At 44.4% G+C, this 16,525-nt stretch overlaps 1 protein-coding gene across 2 annotated transcripts in view; it reads right to left on the bottom strand.

Annotated features, from left to right (window-relative positions):
- MDN1 (midasin AAA ATPase 1) overlaps window positions 1–16,525 on the bottom strand; it is a 132,617-nt gene that overhangs the window by 28,060 nt on the left and 88,032 nt on the right. For both annotated transcript variants that reach the window (XM_019743250.3, XM_074333296.2), the window contains exons 61-77: window positions 15,937–16,324; window positions 15,094–15,203; window positions 13,737–14,442; window positions 11,999–12,160; window positions 11,526–11,796; window positions 10,547–10,782; window positions 9,876–9,971; window positions 9,186–9,280; window positions 8,759–8,880; window positions 8,047–8,193; window positions 7,054–7,163; window positions 6,379–6,452; window positions 5,711–5,909; window positions 4,263–4,422; window positions 2,226–2,372; window positions 1,561–1,687; window positions 420–525 (exon numbers count right to left, since the gene is read on the bottom strand). In XM_019743250.3, the coding sequence (XP_019598809.3) occupies window positions 420–525; window positions 1,561–1,687; window positions 2,226–2,372; window positions 4,263–4,422; window positions 5,711–5,909; window positions 6,379–6,452; window positions 7,054–7,163; window positions 8,047–8,193; window positions 8,759–8,880; window positions 9,186–9,280; window positions 9,876–9,971; window positions 10,547–10,782; window positions 11,526–11,796; window positions 11,999–12,160; window positions 13,737–14,442; window positions 15,094–15,203; window positions 15,937–16,324 (3,256 nt within the window). The remainder of the gene's footprint in view (window positions 1–419; window positions 526–1,560; window positions 1,688–2,225; window positions 2,373–4,262; window positions 4,423–5,710; window positions 5,910–6,378; window positions 6,453–7,053; window positions 7,164–8,046; window positions 8,194–8,758; window positions 8,881–9,185; window positions 9,281–9,875; window positions 9,972–10,546; window positions 10,783–11,525; window positions 11,797–11,998; window positions 12,161–13,736; window positions 14,443–15,093; window positions 15,204–15,936; window positions 16,325–16,525) is intronic.

The following is a 16,525-nucleotide window of genomic DNA, read 5'->3' as shown; positions in this document are numbered from 1 at the left end:
TGTGCTGCACTCTAGAGTGCTTTTTGAGCAGTGCTTCTCAAATTATGCTTCTACAGATCACTGATATTCCATGAATAGGAACTAGGCTTAACACCAAAATTGGACATTAGTGGTTTTTCCCCCAATTCACAAGGAGAAAAAGATCTGAAGATGGCATTCTCAATTTGAGGTTTGTCTCCCATAATTTTGCTTATTTGCCTGCTGGCAAATGTGAGTAACAATTTATTACAAGATGCTCTCTAATGATTAAGCACAAAATTATACTGATCTGTCTTGTAAGTGTAATGATGTTCTACAAGAAGCTAGTCACTTCCAGTAATGGACTATTATTATTTGACAAGGTCTGAGAACACTGCCCTGGGAGGAACAGAACCAGAACTTTCCCCGCGCCCTGCAATTCTGAGGGTCTATCATTTTACCTTGGCAGGAGCAGCTAAGGCTGCACTAAGTCTGGTGTGCCGTGCAAGACAGCGGTAAAAATACTTCTGGCACCCATCCCACGAAGACGAGATTTCTGTAAGCAGCCTGAAAAAGAAATCAATCATGATTTACTTAATTAAAACCACCATCTCCTACCCCAAATCCGAAAGACTCAGGATTGGTACAACCAGAAGCTAAGAGTCTGAACAGATTTATCTCTGTGAGGACTCATTCAGTCAGGCACTCATCAGTCTTTTATGCAAAGGATGTGTTACGTACTTAGCACTGGAAGTACAGCGGGGAAATAAATGATGATGATAATATGGTTTCCTTAATGAGAACATTATAACTATCTTGGCAGTGGAAACTAGGGGTCATAAATTCTGACGCCTATAGGGACCAAGCAGATAACATAAATGATTAAGGACAGCCAAGCACAAAATCATACATAGCAATGACAGCTGACCTCGATGTGGGAGAACACAGATTGTTACAGATCATAGTGAACTGGAGAGCAAGTCAAAAGGAAGGACCTATAGTCAACTTTTGACCACATGGGAAAGCAAGCCCACCTGGCCAAATTTCCCCGAAAAAAACTGAAAATCCAGAATTTTTATGTAAAATTTCTACTTTTTATAATGTTGTGTTGAATTCAAACGTAAAGCACTGAGAAGGCAACTGAGCAAACGAAACACAAACGTATGTCATACCCAGTTCATGCGTATCATCACTTACAGCCTCTGCTGTAGTTAACACAGAGGTAGCGCTATCTCAAAGTTTACAGGCTCTCAAATACAAGAATGTATTAGAACTTATAAGAGATTTATATATGTGAAACAGCTAAAAATGTGGCTATTCTCTTGCAGATTTTCATTTGTGCATTCAAATCAAACAAGAAGACCTCAGGAAAATCAAGGACCAAAAAAATAATGGAAAAGGTGAATACAGGAGGAAAGAGAAAGGAAAAGAAGAAAATTAACACTTACTGACTGCTCATCACATGCCAGATCCCGACCCAGGCACTTTTCTAAATGTTATCTTTATAGCAATGCTAAGAGAGAGGTATTGCTATCCCCGTTTTAGCACATGTGGACAGGGAGGTTTCAAGGCCTGGCTCCATTTATAATTAAAGAAACAAACCTAGAATCAGCCTCCTGAGTGCTGCTAACTATAGACAACGCGCTCCGGAGATCTAACGGACGAAGATGAAGCATCTCCTGAGGGTTTTTCGAACGGGCCCAGGCAAGACCTTTACGATATGACAAACCTAGGAAATAAATACCATGTGTTTAAGTAAAGAAACTCAGGAAAGAATGGATGTGCTGTCCCCTCACCCCCCGCCTCTATGCCATTGATACTCAGAGTCCTCAGAAGAGCAACACGCAGGAGCTTGTTAGAAAGCAGATGCTCAGGCCCTGCCCCTCACCCACCAAATTCTACTTCTGCACTTTAACAAGATTCCCCAGTGATTCGCACATGCATCCAGGTTTGAGGAGCGTGGCACTCTAAGCTATGTTGGAAGGGTGGGTGTTGTACAACATATGGTGTTGAAAATGAAAAAAACATGATTTCTGAGAAACTTCATTACAAAAGTGTGAAAACATTTGGGACTCACAAATGGTTCATCATAGGATTTTTGTTATGTATGGCTGGAACTCTTAGAACGGCATTTCAAAACCGTACATGCCAACTTTTGTTTCCCACCATCTCAACTGTCTCTAGAGAATAACTCCAATTCACCCATGTTGTTTTTCTCCCTAAAAGCTAGTGATTATACTTCATCAGGCTTCAAGCGAGAACCTTACCAGTTTTTGCAAGGTGTTTAAAGAGGTCTGCTAAGGCTCGCTGCTTCCGCATGAGAATGTGCTTGGCTTCTGACTGCTGCTTCTCCTTCTCTGCAGAGGGCTCCACCTTTAAGCTCTGCAGCTCACTCACAGAGGAAATTACTTCACCTGAGGGGAAAACAAAGGAGAAAATATGGAAATCCCAAGCGCTTATTAATATGTTAAAATTACCCAAAACGCGAGGACATTTTGGGAACTGAGGACCAGGTGTCATTCATTTTCATATCCTGGGTAACTACCATTGGCCCTAGCATTTGGTAAATTCTCAATGAAAGTGATCAAGATGCACGGAAAATTAGAAAATAAAAACACATGGGATTTCATATCCCTTGATAATAAACAACTTGAGTAAAAATAGTTATTCTTTTTTTACTTAGGGTTTTATAATCAAGCAAAAAAGCACTTACTAAGTGCCAACTATGTGCAGTGATTTATACTATGAATTTTAAATGATCTGAAGTAAAATTTCCTATAAATACAATACATACTGAACTCCTATCCTGTACCTGGTACTTGGTAGATGTTCTTTTAATCCGCACAACTCCAGAAGCACTTATTTGTAACTGCTCAGAGAGGCTCAGAGAGGTCTGTCACTTTCTGAAGTCCATTCAGCTAAAGTGTGGACTTGAAGACAGGACTTGAACCCTGGCCTAACGAGCTCCAAAGCCCACGTTCTTTCTCCAGCAACATGCTGCCTTCCTGAATACCCAGAGGTACCTATAATCCAAAGGTGCTGCCAGCCTGCCACAGGCAATGTTATGGGCTGACTGTGCCCCCAAATTCATATTAAAGTCCTAACCCCCAGGACCTCAAATGTGACTATCTTTGGAGATAGGGCATTTAAAGGGAAATTAAGGTAAACTGAGGCTATGTGGGTGGGCCCTAATCTAATTGGACCGTGTCCTTAAAAGAAGAGATTAAGACACAGATACACACAGGGGAAGACGTGTGAAGAAAGAGAAAACAGACATCTACAAGCCAAGAAGAGAGGACTCAGAAGAAACCAAATCTGCTGAAACTTTAATCTTGGACTTTTAGTCTCCAGAACTGCGAGAAAATTAATTTGTGTTGTTTAAGACACCCACTATGTGGTACTTTGTTAAGGCAGCCCTAGCAAACTAATAAAAGCAGTCTCGTCTTCCAGACAACGGCAAGCGCACCGGACCAATTACACTGACACTATAGGCGGTTAGAGGAGAGAATGCTTTGCCTCATACAGAGCGGGTGCCCTTTCCAGAAGATGCACATGGGACCTGAATTCCATTCACTCTTATCATCAGGCTCAGGCAGAAAGGTCATCTTGACCAATGGATATTAGGCTATCATTCTAACAAGCATTAAAAGTAAAGAGCTCCCTGAGACCAGACTGTAACCTAAAAGGACCAGACTCACTCTGATACCACACACACTGGAGGAGGAGCGGGGGGAGTCGTGAAAGGCTGCCAAGAGCCCAAACTATCTTATCAGGCTCTGGATTCCTGTCCCCAGCGGCTGTTGCTATACTACAGAGCAAATCTTGGCTCTCCATTTCCCTGAGTAAGGAAGGCCAGGGAGATGAAACTGTCATACCTCTTTGAAGTGAAGAAAGCAAAAGACTGGATGAATCTTCCTTTTCCTTTAACTCATGAGAGAGAACATTTTGAAAGGTGGGGACAGTTTAGAGACTCTGGGTAATGCATCTCCATCCCCTTTACTCTTGCCCCCAACCAACAAGAGCTGATACAGACAAGCTTGTTGCAGAAAACGGCCCAACACAGCACTAGTTTGCATGAGCGGAGGACAAGATGAAAACCGTGATCAAAGTTTGTATAATCTCAATTGGCTCCCATGTCTAGGGCTCTGCTGGTATTTAGCACACTTGTTTATTCAATTAACTACTCAACACTATTATTAAAGATGACAGAAAAAGACACAGGTGACAGACTGCCAGCCCTCCTGGGCCACTGGGGAAAACAGCGAGAGCAAACCCCACCCTTGACCCTGGCAGCTGGCACCCACCGGTGAACTGATCAAGGCCCTCTACTAGGTGAGGGAGGCGGCTTTCCTTCATGAGCACCAGGCACATCCTCCGCATTCGTTTCAGGAGCTTCGGCAAGCGATACAGAAGCTCCCCCTCCGAGGGGAAAGGAGCACTGTGACGCTGTTCTGGAATTGTGGCCTATGAGACAGAGTACAGGTTAGTTTTCCTGCCAAGAGCAAAAGTAACAGCATGAGCCTGCACGGGTGCTGAATCAAAATGCTGTGCCTCTCTACACACACCCAGCTCAGCAAATGTTCAATTCTCTTCTCACCATCTCTGAAATCTCACAAGCACAAGTGTAGCACCATCAAAATTAAAATAGACATGTACCATGGATATTTAGGAAACTGTATTACTGCTCCATATGAGATCATGGAAGTAAAGGACCCTCACCTCCAGCAATGCTTTCTGTGCTAGCCACAAGCAGACCCCAGTTCTGATCTCTGAATGAGTAACTGCTGCCTTTGAGGTGCTTGCTGCACTGTTTCTCAGACACACAGCAAGGCTAAACTGATTGACCAAATCCTCCTTCTATTACTATCGCCCCCCACCCTCCACTTCCTGTACAAATATCAAGAACCACGATATTAGATAAGGGAAAAAGCTTTTGTCCATAGGGGCATATTTTCATTATTTTTTTCCCCTGAAGAACCCCTGAAATTCCTGTGCTGTCATGGATAGCAAATCAAAATTTTTGCTCAGCATGACAGAAGCAGTGAGCATAAACTTGGCAGCCGTCTTATCTGTAGGACCATATCATGGCTGTATGCTCAATTTCCATTATGCTTTCTGTAGTGTTAAAATGCTAAAAATAGCCTGAGGAACTCCACTGCTAACTCTACAGACCCAGGGTGGGAAGTACAATAAGAATACAAAAGTAATTACTCTAGGTGTGCCCCGAACCCCAGAGCTCCCTACACCCAAGGACATAAAAGAGGAACACCCATCCTGTAACAGACCTGCTCACCCAAGGTCTCTGACTGTTAAGTTTTCAGGAATTTTGCAAGCCAGCTCTTATCTGTTGGTGCTTGAAACTGGCTACGAGGAGAGTATTTACACCACAGTCATCAGCAGCCACTACAAACCAGCACATCACCGCACACGTTCACGCCCTGTTGCAGCTTCATCATGTGGTAGCACCAAAGGCAGCTTCAACGGCGTAATTGCTACACTGATGCTGCAAATCTTTTGTCACAGGTAAATGACATGCTCACCAGTAAAGACAGCACTATTTCCCATAGTCTAATATTAAACTTTCAGCACCAGGATCCGTGCTTTTTGTCTAATTCTGCAACAGGTCAGGCAGACATACAAATGTTATACATGTCTGAAGAGCAAGATTTCAAAGGCATTTCCTTGCCTAGTTACAGCACTCCTTACACACACAGCACGGACCCCACCTGGACTGGCCCAGGAATAAGCAAACCTGCGCAGCCGCCGGCCGGGCTAACAGGGTCTCCCTCAGTGCCTTGTTCAGACTCTGAATGCGGGACGCCTCACTTGCGGCTGCTTCTGTTGGCTGCAGCAAAAAGTCAAGCTGTTCCTCCTTGTCACTCTCCACCAGGGAAGACCGGCAGGGTTCACTCAGGACAGCTTCAAACTTCTTCATGAATTTAAAGAGGGTCCTGGTAATGACAGAGATGTGGAGCGAAAAAAAATGGGTGGAAGTGAGGAAATGTAAACATGACCTCTTGATGTGTACACACATAACTTAACAGCCTGTACCTTAGGTACACAATGTGCTCCTTAGATACTCATAATCATCTTTGTTTGTTTTTTCAAGTATAGCACATATTGACATCTCCCTTTTCCAGAAGATAAAAACTAAAGCCATGAATGGTGGGATCAATTCACTCAAGTTAAAACACCTAATAGCTGGCAGAAGACTCGACCCTCCACAGCACACAGGCTGCTTTGCCGCGGGGCACACCAGTGCTGCCTGCATCGAGACTCTGCTTTGGGTGGTGCTGAAAAGCTCCACCAACACCATCTAGTCTTTCATAGTAAAATCACGGCAGCACTGACAACACCGTCTTGCTTCCCACCATTTGAAAATTCTGAGCTTTGTTCACCCCGTTTTAAAAGAGGAATTACCTGTGTGTCTTTTCCACAGATTGTTTAATGGACCAGAAGCTGACATCATTCCACTTGGATATCTTAACAAATTCCTGTAAGATAAATGAAGTTCAAGGAATGGTTTTATAAACCTGGCGTAATTCTGTTTCTTTCCAGTTCATCTGTTTGCCAAAAACCAGAGCCCTCTCCATCCCAAACACAGGACTGTGTGTCAATAAACAAGTAAAACAAGTCTAAAAAAGGAACCATGTGTTTGTCTCAAAGAAATGAAAACCAGAGTGCTTCTACAATCAACAGGTCACTTGGGCAGTACTCCGGCTGATACCCGGGTTGGTTCCACAACTATGGGAAGTTCCAAAAACAGAAGGTCTTCCTTCCCCCTTGGCACCTCAACGGCACACGGAGCTGCTCCTCTGAGGGGAAGATCAGCCTGGGCAAGCCCGTGAGAGGCAGCACTACTGGACATCTGTGCCATCCTCTCGAGGAGGCTTGATAGGGGCCACTCCCCTGACACCCACACACTTGGCCAGCTCCGCAATGGAGCCAATGCCACAAAACGGACATTTTGCCATCCTTCTTGGCAAGATTCCCCAGAGCACCCTGCCTCACTGTTAAATGGATAAAAGAACAGAATGGAAAAAGAATTTGCGATTTTGTTTTCCCAAGAGTGATCATAACAGCTATTCATCTTACTTTAAGTTCTTTTTCTAGGGGGGAACGAAGTTCCACAATTTTGGCCTGGACCCGGTCAAAGAATTGCTTGTAATAATGGTACAAATTCCACAGCACACTGCAAAGTGAATCTGGAAGAAATGAAAAGGAAACAAAAAACACCACACTTGCTGTATGTGCTACTGGCTCCACCTGTGGGCTGCATATTTCATAGATGTTCTTTCCTCAGTACTCTTTAGGCCACGAGACGACAGCACGACGTTTTACAGGCTCATCAGCCTGTCTGAATTTAGCAGTTCCCAGAGATACAAGCTCTCAACACTACACTATTTTTTATTTTCAGCTTGTAGTGAATTTTTTTTTGCACTTCTTAAAGATGGTGTACTCAGACGTTCTGCTAGACTCACAATTTCAAAACCCTTCCTCTGACTCTTACACTAAAGTCAGCAGAAACGGAGGCTGCTTTAGGAGATGGCACATCGAGAGGCTCTCACCTTGATTACTCCTTCACATACAGTCTAGACTCATTTATACTGACAGTTTTATCCTAATTGCTGTGGTCGGGACAGTAATTGACGGGAGGAGTTTTAGGTGCAGTTACTTGACACCAGGCAGTGTTCTCACTGTATCAAAGGACCTAATAACAGCCTGGATGGAGCAGCAGCTTAGCAGGACACGTACACTGTCTAGACAGAAAGATGTGCTGCCTCAACACGCCAGTTCCGCAGACCTGCCCCTGGCAGTTTACCTCTGCCAGAGTTCACTGTCGGTGCTTCACGACAACCAGTTTGTACTGTACTTTGAATGTTTTTCTCTGTATCTAAGGTGAATCACATTAAAGTAAAAGACAACTATAAGTATCTTGTTCAAAACCTGGTATGCAAGAAGATACCTGTGTCATGCAGAGAATTCAAAGTCTAAACCATTTTAACAGTGAAGTATAAAACTAAAAACAAGACAAAACAAAACAAACAAAAAACACATAAAAAGAAAATAACATATATATTCCCTTACCCTTTCCTTCAACTTGTGGCATCAGTAAGACGTGACAATGGAAAACCAGCAGCATCTGAAGCCGCACGTGGAATTCCCCCAGGGAGGATCCTTCAATAAATGCTTGCAGTGTATTGACCAGCAACATCAGGGTCATCTGTTTGTCATCTTTAGAGATTCAAAGAAGAAAACGTATATGTGCCTGCAGCCATTACTTATTCAAAACGTGCCTGCTGTATACTATGGGATACACTGAGCGATGGCAGTTCAATAGAGACACAATTAAAGGGAAGTTTTGAAGCAAGGACTGTGGCTACATTCCAAGCTGATAGAAAAAAAAAAGTTGTAATCAGGATATGTGTTAAATGTGTTAAATGCACTCACAGCAAATTATGAAACTGAATTATGAGGTGCTTGTTGTATGAAACTCTTTTAACTCAAGCACATTTACTGCTACCTACCAAGGGAAAAACCAAAGTGAACAAGGAAATCTTATGACCAACTCTCCAGACTTTGGACAAGTCACATAAACCTCTTTGGCTTTCGTTATTAAGAGAGGAACTACACAGCTTTCTGGGCTGACCTCTCAGGGGTACCATGAAGTCAAATGATGCATCATCCTATGTGAAAGCAGTGGTGAGAGGGGACATGGTGAAGGTCAATCCCACACTTTGTAGCACTCATTTTAGCTCAGAACCTCGAAATAGGCAGGGAATGTAATGACAGGCGTTACCTTCTTGCTCTTCTGTTTGTTCCTGCATGTGCTTCTCGAGCATCTGATAGATAGAGAACCAGTGCTTGGTGGATTTCTCAGTGTGGCGCTTCATGGTGTTATCCAAACTCATACACCAGCAGCTGAAACATGAGAAAAGGCCAAGGGAGCATTTAAGGAAACCCATTTGAAATATCTGAAATCACAGAAGCAGAAGCTACACGGAGATGGAGAAACCTCCCAGTTTGATGCCTCAGGAAGTATGCTGTTATCTGGTCTCTGCCAAGGTCATTTTAATGCCCAGCTTTTAAATCTGTGATTAATGACTGAGAAGCACATTCTGGAACTTCCGTACTACATAAACTCTGAAGAAACAAACTATCAGAAGACGAACGTCCCTGCCACATAAGGTCAGGAGGGGAAGGGAAGTTACAAATGTATCACTTACTTCAGTTCCAGTTTACGCCAACGGATGATCATCTGACTGACCAAATCAAGGTGTTTCCGCAGAGACAGAGCTCGACTTGCATTCTGCTCCCAATCCTGAAGAAACAAACAAAAAAATGTACTATGGCCATTATTCAATTCCTTAATCACCTCCTCCCTCAGGAACATCCTGGACTTTTCTTGCATGAAGACCATATGCTAATTTACCAATAGCAGCAATGTGTTTACATCTTGTGTATCCAGCTTCGACTTCTTTCTGGTCACTTGACAGAGCTCCAGTAGAGTCAAGTTTAGAGGCCGGCAAAAAGTACAGGATTTGGAGACCCGAGTCTGAATTCCTATTATTAGTCACGTGACCCCTTCAAAGTTCAGAGCCCTCATCTGAGAAATCAGGGCAGCGGCAGCGAATTGGCTGTGAGAGGACGGAGGGGGACAACTCTGCCAGTCTGAAGGCCCACCTGAAGGTCCTGGCAGGGAGCCCTCAGCTCAGCACCAGTGGACACTGTGTCCCATCTTGAGAACAGGTGAGGCAGGTAGGTCCCTCATGTGACCCCATACCAGAAAAACCGAGGAGATTAATCCTTGTCCAACCCAAACTATAACTTTCTGTCCCTCTAACAAGAAAAGTGCCAAAGATAATCTTTCCAATTGACTACAAACTGAACTGAGGAAGAGAGAGGGATCAGCATACCTGTGCCTTTGCCAGAAGGATCTCTAAGCCATTCAGGAACTTTGAGATGGGGCTGGAAAGTGGGAAACTACGGATCCTGTCCATTACAACCAGCAACTACAGGGAGGGGGGAAAAACAACAACAAAAAGATTTGGGTATTTCTGTGGGAATATAAATCACCCAAAGTCACAGAGTACGGAGAGAGGCCTCCCTGGAAGTTTCACCCAAAGGCCACGCTTCACAAGCACGTGCGAAAGCTGTGGATGAAACTTCCAGGACTCTGGATCTGAGACAAACATTTTATCTGCTGCACTACTCTGGAAATAAGATTAAGTTTGATAAGATAATTACTCTTATTTCTCTAAGAGGTTTTATAAAATTGGCTGAAGAACACAGAGCAAGGTCTGAGTTAAAACTGCCAATTTTGAAAAAGTCAGGCCTTTGCAAATATGCTTCCGTGTCTGAATACACAGAACAGCACAGCGGCATTGTAATATGTGGACAGCAACCCCCCGACCAACCAGTCAGATTAGTGGAATCCCAAACGTCATGTTCATCCTGTAGTGAGCAGTCTCACTGAACTGGGGTTCTCTCTGCAAATCTGTTTATATGTTCCAATGTACAAGTGAATGCCCCCCAGGTGTGGCGAGAGGCCACATCCTCAAGGCCCTGTCCTCGCCAGCGGCCCTACCTGCTCAAGTGCAGGGTGTTCTGGCCAATCCTGCAGCAGCCGACTGACAGCCTCTGAGAAACCCTGAAGCACAGGTTGACAATGCCGTGCTTCTGGGACATTGGGGTGCTGGTAGAAGTCATAGGGCCCATCAGGCTTCACTACCAGGTCCGAGGTCACCTCCCCAAACAGAGTGTTATGGAAGAGGGTGCAGGCCAAAAGCTGGCTGCCCAAGAGTTGGTCATTCAGCTTGACTCCTGGGAAGTTACCAACATCACAGCAGTCAGTGGACTCAGTAAGCTGCTCTATCAAGTTTCAAAAGACGTTAGAAACACGCTCAAAAATAATGAACTGCTAGAACGAATGAAGCAGATATTTCAATGTCATTCACCCCCAAAGCAACACAAGCCTAGAGGACTGTGATCCCAACACTACAGCAGTCACAGAAATCTGCTAAGTTTCTAGGATAGACAGAGCAACCTGGATACTACCTGTGTGTAACCAAGAGGGTACAGAGTTTGCTTTAAAGGATGCAAATGCCCAGCTTTTGTAGCTGTTCTTCGTAGGTAGAAATAAAATTTAAAGCCTCCTTCCTACTTGCATGGAACAACTCATGAAGTCATGGAGAAAACTGCATCAAACCCTATACTGTGAGATTAATTTCTGAGCTCCCCAGTTGCTCTCAGGAATACGTGATTTCATTTGAAAAACATTGAGGCAAACTGGAAATAATGTTGAAGAACAAGACCATTTTAACTAAGTTCACATTCTTATTTTCTTAATCCTTTTATCCCAAAGTATTCAGATGATGAAAATCCACCTTTATTGCAGAATTTTATATCAATTTTTTAAATTGGCTTAAGTCCTTTAAACTAAGAAAATTCCACCAAAAATAAATCTAGCAAAAACAGGGAGGTAATGGTTTTCATTGTTCCAGAAGTAGCAATTACACCTATTTACTTTGATTTCCCAAGAGTATAACAAAAGTAAAGCACCGTACCCATCAGAGGGTAGAAGTGTGTCACCAGAGATGCCCCTGTCTGATAGCAGGATAGAAAGAGGCTGAGGTAATGCTTTGCTTCATGTGGTGGCAGAGTCTGTTGGTACCAGAGGGACCGAGCAAAGCTGAGACACAGCTGCTGGTGAATCAGCATCACAGCCTGCATGGAGCTCGGGGAGAGGAAGGCAGGGTCCGCAGACGCTTCTTCTTCATGCCCATCGGAAGTTCCCTTTTCCTCTAGTGTTGGTTGTACCAAAATATCCGCAAAGTCCTGTACATAACATTAGACCAATCAAATTTTTAAAAATCAAAATCCAGTCCTAATCAGGCTAAAAAGAAGGGGAAAAGATGGTGTGAACAATCAAGAAAACGAGGTAGCGACTCATACGTATTAAGCTATAGTAAAAAGATTACAAAACCACTGAAAGTGAACGTGTGTTAGCAAGGGAATGCATTCGAAAACCAACCCCGACCTTTTCATGCAGTGGGAACTGCTTTCTGAACTCCCGTTCCTCTTCCTCCTCCTCGCTCAGGGCTGTCCGGGAGCTCCTGCTCCTGTATCTGTACAGGCTGCTCTCCTGCTCAACCTTCTCTTGGGCTATGCGTTCCTGTTCATCCCACTCACTGATGATTTCCTGAAAAGTCAGAGCGAAGCTTATTTGCCTTTCCTGGGGCACTTGCAATGAAAAAAGGGAAGACTTGCTATCTCTTCATTTCTCATGAAAACAAAAGTACGATGGTTCAGAAACAAATATATGCCAACTTCCAAGAAACTAAATTCCAGGTAACAGAGACCAAGCGGGCTTCGCTTTCAAACTGCATCTGTAGCAACCCACATTTCCTAAATTACCCCTTGCCATGGTGTGACATGTTCACAGGTACAAAAACTTGCTACAGGAGAGCTCATGGGAGCTTCCGGTTAGGAGTTAAGGTTGTTGTGTACTAGGGACAGGCTCGGGGTCGGCACCATGGCAGTGATTCAGGCTGCTCCTGGCTGGCACCTCTAGGAACTGGCCCAGTGCATAGGGTATTTGAGGGGCACCAGTCAGGAGAAACTGGGCTATGCCTTATTAGACACTTCTTAAATGCCCTACCTCTAAGATTTTAAGTCCTTAAATTGGCAAAAGGTATAAACAAACCACAGAGTACTGATGAAGACTGAGCAACGAGCATCCGCCCATCGATAAGATATTACTAATTTGCATTAAAAGCCTAAGCAGTTCATTTCTGTCCCAGCAATTCCACTTTCTAGAATTTGTACCCAAAGACCTAGTTATAAGGCTATTAATGGTGGCAGTGCTGGTTTTGTCCCCCCAAAATCAGCAAAAAAAGTACATACAGATATAAGTGTTCAATAATAGGAAATTAGTTAAATTACTTATATCATACCCATGAAACAGAAAACTAGGCAGCCACTAAATATGAGGCAAGTGAAGAACAACATAATTATGGGGAAGAATATCACCAAATGCTGTTGGGTGTTTTAAAGCACGTTATAAAACAGAACAGACATTATTACTGGTTTGCAGAACTCCAGTGATTTAAGGGCCAGTCTCCGGGACCATGGAGGGGATAGAAATGTTCCAAGCAGAGAAGCTCTTTTATCAGTTAAATATTGGGTCACTATTCTAAGATTTTTATTTTTAAAGGGTTCTACTAAAAAAAATTATAAATCACTGGGACAATATAAATTCTAAAATAAATTTAGAAAAATAAATAAATAAATAAATTTAGAATGTCACAGACATACATTTACAGATACATATACACAAATAAGTAAGCCTAACATTAGATACACCAGTATGTTAACACAGTTTGGTAAAATCTAATACTTTTTGCTTATATTTATTCTTTTAGTTATCTAAAATGAGAACAAGCTGCTTTTGTTGGTAAAGGAAAATATAAGTTCTTTTCTTCATATTAATAAAAGTTGATACAATTACATGGCAAAAACCACCATAAACAAAGTCAAAAGACAACTAACAAACTGTTTGCAGTGTGTAACAGATAAAGGTCTAATACCACTAATTTTCTAAAATCGCTTAAACACGAGGGAAAAAGTTCGAAAACGTGACATTAAATAGGAAAACAACAGAGACACCAGGTGCTCATTCACTAACCACACTGTGTCTGCACCCGGTCCTGCAGCGTAAACTGCTAGCTCCCTTCAGGAGGGTTCAGGCAGCCCCCCCACACACACACACGGCTTACCTGGCACACATGCCGGAAGAGCTGCAGGGCCCTCTGGTCCAGCTCTCCCTTGCACAGAACGTGGGAGCGCAGGTACAGGAGGGCATTCATCAGCAGCTGTTCTCGGGTGGGGCAGGGTCTGTGGCCCTTGCCTTCCACTTCCTTTCCTCCTGAGTGCTTGAGGATCAACTTCCCAAGGCCTCGCAGAACCTCCTCTGACTTTACTGAGCACAAAGCATCTGCATGAGCATAGTAGGTGGGGAAGGTGGGGCTCACCGACGGGAAAGCCAACAGGGATGTGGCCAGGGCATCCAGCCTATCTGCACAGACCACGCTGCTGTGGAGTGAGGCGTGGACCTCGGACGCCACCAGTCTCATGCCATGCTGCAGCTGCAAAATGGATGCCTGCAGTGGGGCCACAGAGTCTGGGTACAGGGCGTACTCCTCGGCCAGCTGCTTCCTGAAGTGGTGGTGCGACTGCTGCCAGGAGGCCTCCTCCTTCAGAAGGTTCTGGGCCACCTGGGCAGACCGAGGCCCATCCACCTGGAGGGCCTGCAGGAGCCGCGCGAGCAGATCCTGAACGGCAGGGCCCTTGGCAATGCTGGTGACATAGTGATGGATGTCCTGTGCCAGCAACTCGTATGCAGGGACCTGGGGTCTGAAGGCCTGCTTCTTGGACAGGCTGCGGATTACATTCTCCAGCTGATCGATTCTTTGGTGAAGCAACCTAAACGCAATTTAACACAATATGCAAATTGTCAAAAGAAGAGCAAAATATCTAGACTGAGCCCTCAGGAAAATAGAATGAAGACATTTCAGCTACTGAGGAATAATAAGATGATAATAATTGGCAATTATAATGAAAATGGATAATATGTAGAGAGCATTTACCACGTGCCACACAGAATGTTAAGCAATTTAGATGCACGTCTCATCAAAGTCTCCTCACAACTCACTGAGGTAGGGTCTGTTATCCTTCTTGTACAGATACGGACTCTGAGGCTTAATGGCATTATGTGGTCCACTTAAGGTCTAAAGCCAAAAGGCGGGGAAGAACTGAACTCAGAACCCATGACACTACACAGTATTTCCTAAGGCAGCAGACCCACACGATGTGTATCATCACACACACTGAGATAAGTTTTGGTTTCAACACTCCTGGCCCCAGGTGACTCCTCTGCCTCCTTTCACAGAGTATTTCATTTTCCTAACTCTTACTGTGGCTTTGGCTTTGAGATTGAATTGCTAATGTAGTTCAGAGATGTGTACCATCACCTCTGCTAACACTGTAATTACATTACAAAGGTCGGCCTCAAAATGTCTTTGTAAAAAGGAATGTCTATAAGCCCCAACACAAATAATCACTCCGCTGTGTTACCTGATGTGAGGATGAGAGTAACTGATAACGAGCTCATCTTCTAAGTCTCTTCCAGTCTGTAGCTGGGACAGGAGGTTTCGGGTCTTCCACTCACACTGCAGCTGGTGTAACTAATGGAAAGAGGAGAAGGTAGGACCATGCCAGAGCAGACAATACCCTGCGGGAGAGGAGAGCAACTGGATGGAAAGAACTCAGGTTCCGGAATGACCCAAGGGCCTGCTCCATTAACCTGAACCACTCAGCTCAGAGTAGTTAGGTGAAAGGAACTATTTTATTTATGCCACTGAAATTCTGAGACTCTGCTACAGCAGCTTAGCCTTCTCGCCAACCAACACAATTTTCCTTCTTCAAAATACAGAACTAGTATATCACTATCTTTATGTATTCAGTTCCTGGGTTTGATTGGAAGTTCAAATAGCAAGGGATGTCCAAATGATCTGAACTACCTGATTCCTGAATTTTAGATAATGAACACCAAAAATTCAAAACCTGAGGAATACTATACCCTGTCTAGAGAAGTTATCCAAACCAAACATCCAAAACTTAGTTCAGGGAGAGGTACTCTGGACAGTGAGGGATACCACTATTTCTCTGGCAGTGCCCTCCGCCCTGCAGTCTACTGGCAGAGCCATCAGAACCTAAGGAAGGGCCCCTCCTCAGAGGAACTCTCCTAGAGGAAACAGTCTTCAGAACACAGCTGGGAAGTCACAGGGTAGCTCATGCAAAATCACCCCTTTGATGCTCTGAGCATGCACGAAGGAGGAAAAGGATCGATACACATAATACTAAGCAAACCCAGCCAGTCAGGGATGCAGCCCACGCTCCCAGTTCTCCTCTCCATACCTCTTCCTTGGCGTACTTGAGCTTGTACTTCCTCTTCACTGCAGGGTCAAAGCGCACTTGGGGAAGCCACGTCTGAATCTGGAGCAGGCCAAGGCTCACCCAGAGGCTCCCGCGCCGGGCTGGCTCAGGCAGGTCCCGCTTACCCTCCCCTTCTCCAAACAAGTGGCGCAGGGAGGTGAGCAAAAGGCACAACAGCTCTTTGGGCAGTGCCACCTGTCCTGCCATTTCCCCAAGAGTCTGGCCCACGTGCTGGAAGGCCTGGCTGTCCCCACATAGCAGCTGTTCACAGTTCTGTATGTACTCTCGCCGTCGGGTCTCAGGGAGCAGCTCTGCCAGGCCTGCCAGGTGCCGGCACAGCACCAACCTCTGGAGCTGAGAATCTGTGCGTCTGTGGGGACAAGGAAACACTTAAAGGCTTGCACTGCATCAAATAGCATTCCTTTCTCATACACTCGATCCTTCACAAAATGACATGTCAGACTGCACTGCCAATACTTAGAGGTGAGTTTCTATTCTCCTGTAATCTTATACGGTTTTCTAAGCATTACCCTCTTGGTCAAGACACGCTTAAAACTGACGGAGGAGCTGG

The sequence above is a fragment of the Rhinolophus sinicus genome, chromosome 2 (genome assembly GCF_057876585.1).
Source record: "Rhinolophus sinicus isolate RSI-liver-muscle chromosome 2, RSI-T2T, whole genome shotgun sequence".
Lineage (NCBI taxonomy): Eukaryota > Metazoa > Chordata > Mammalia > Chiroptera > Rhinolophidae > Rhinolophus > Rhinolophus sinicus.
The sequence above is the reverse complement of the archived record's forward strand: the minus strand, read 5'-3'. Positions and strand labels throughout refer to the sequence as shown.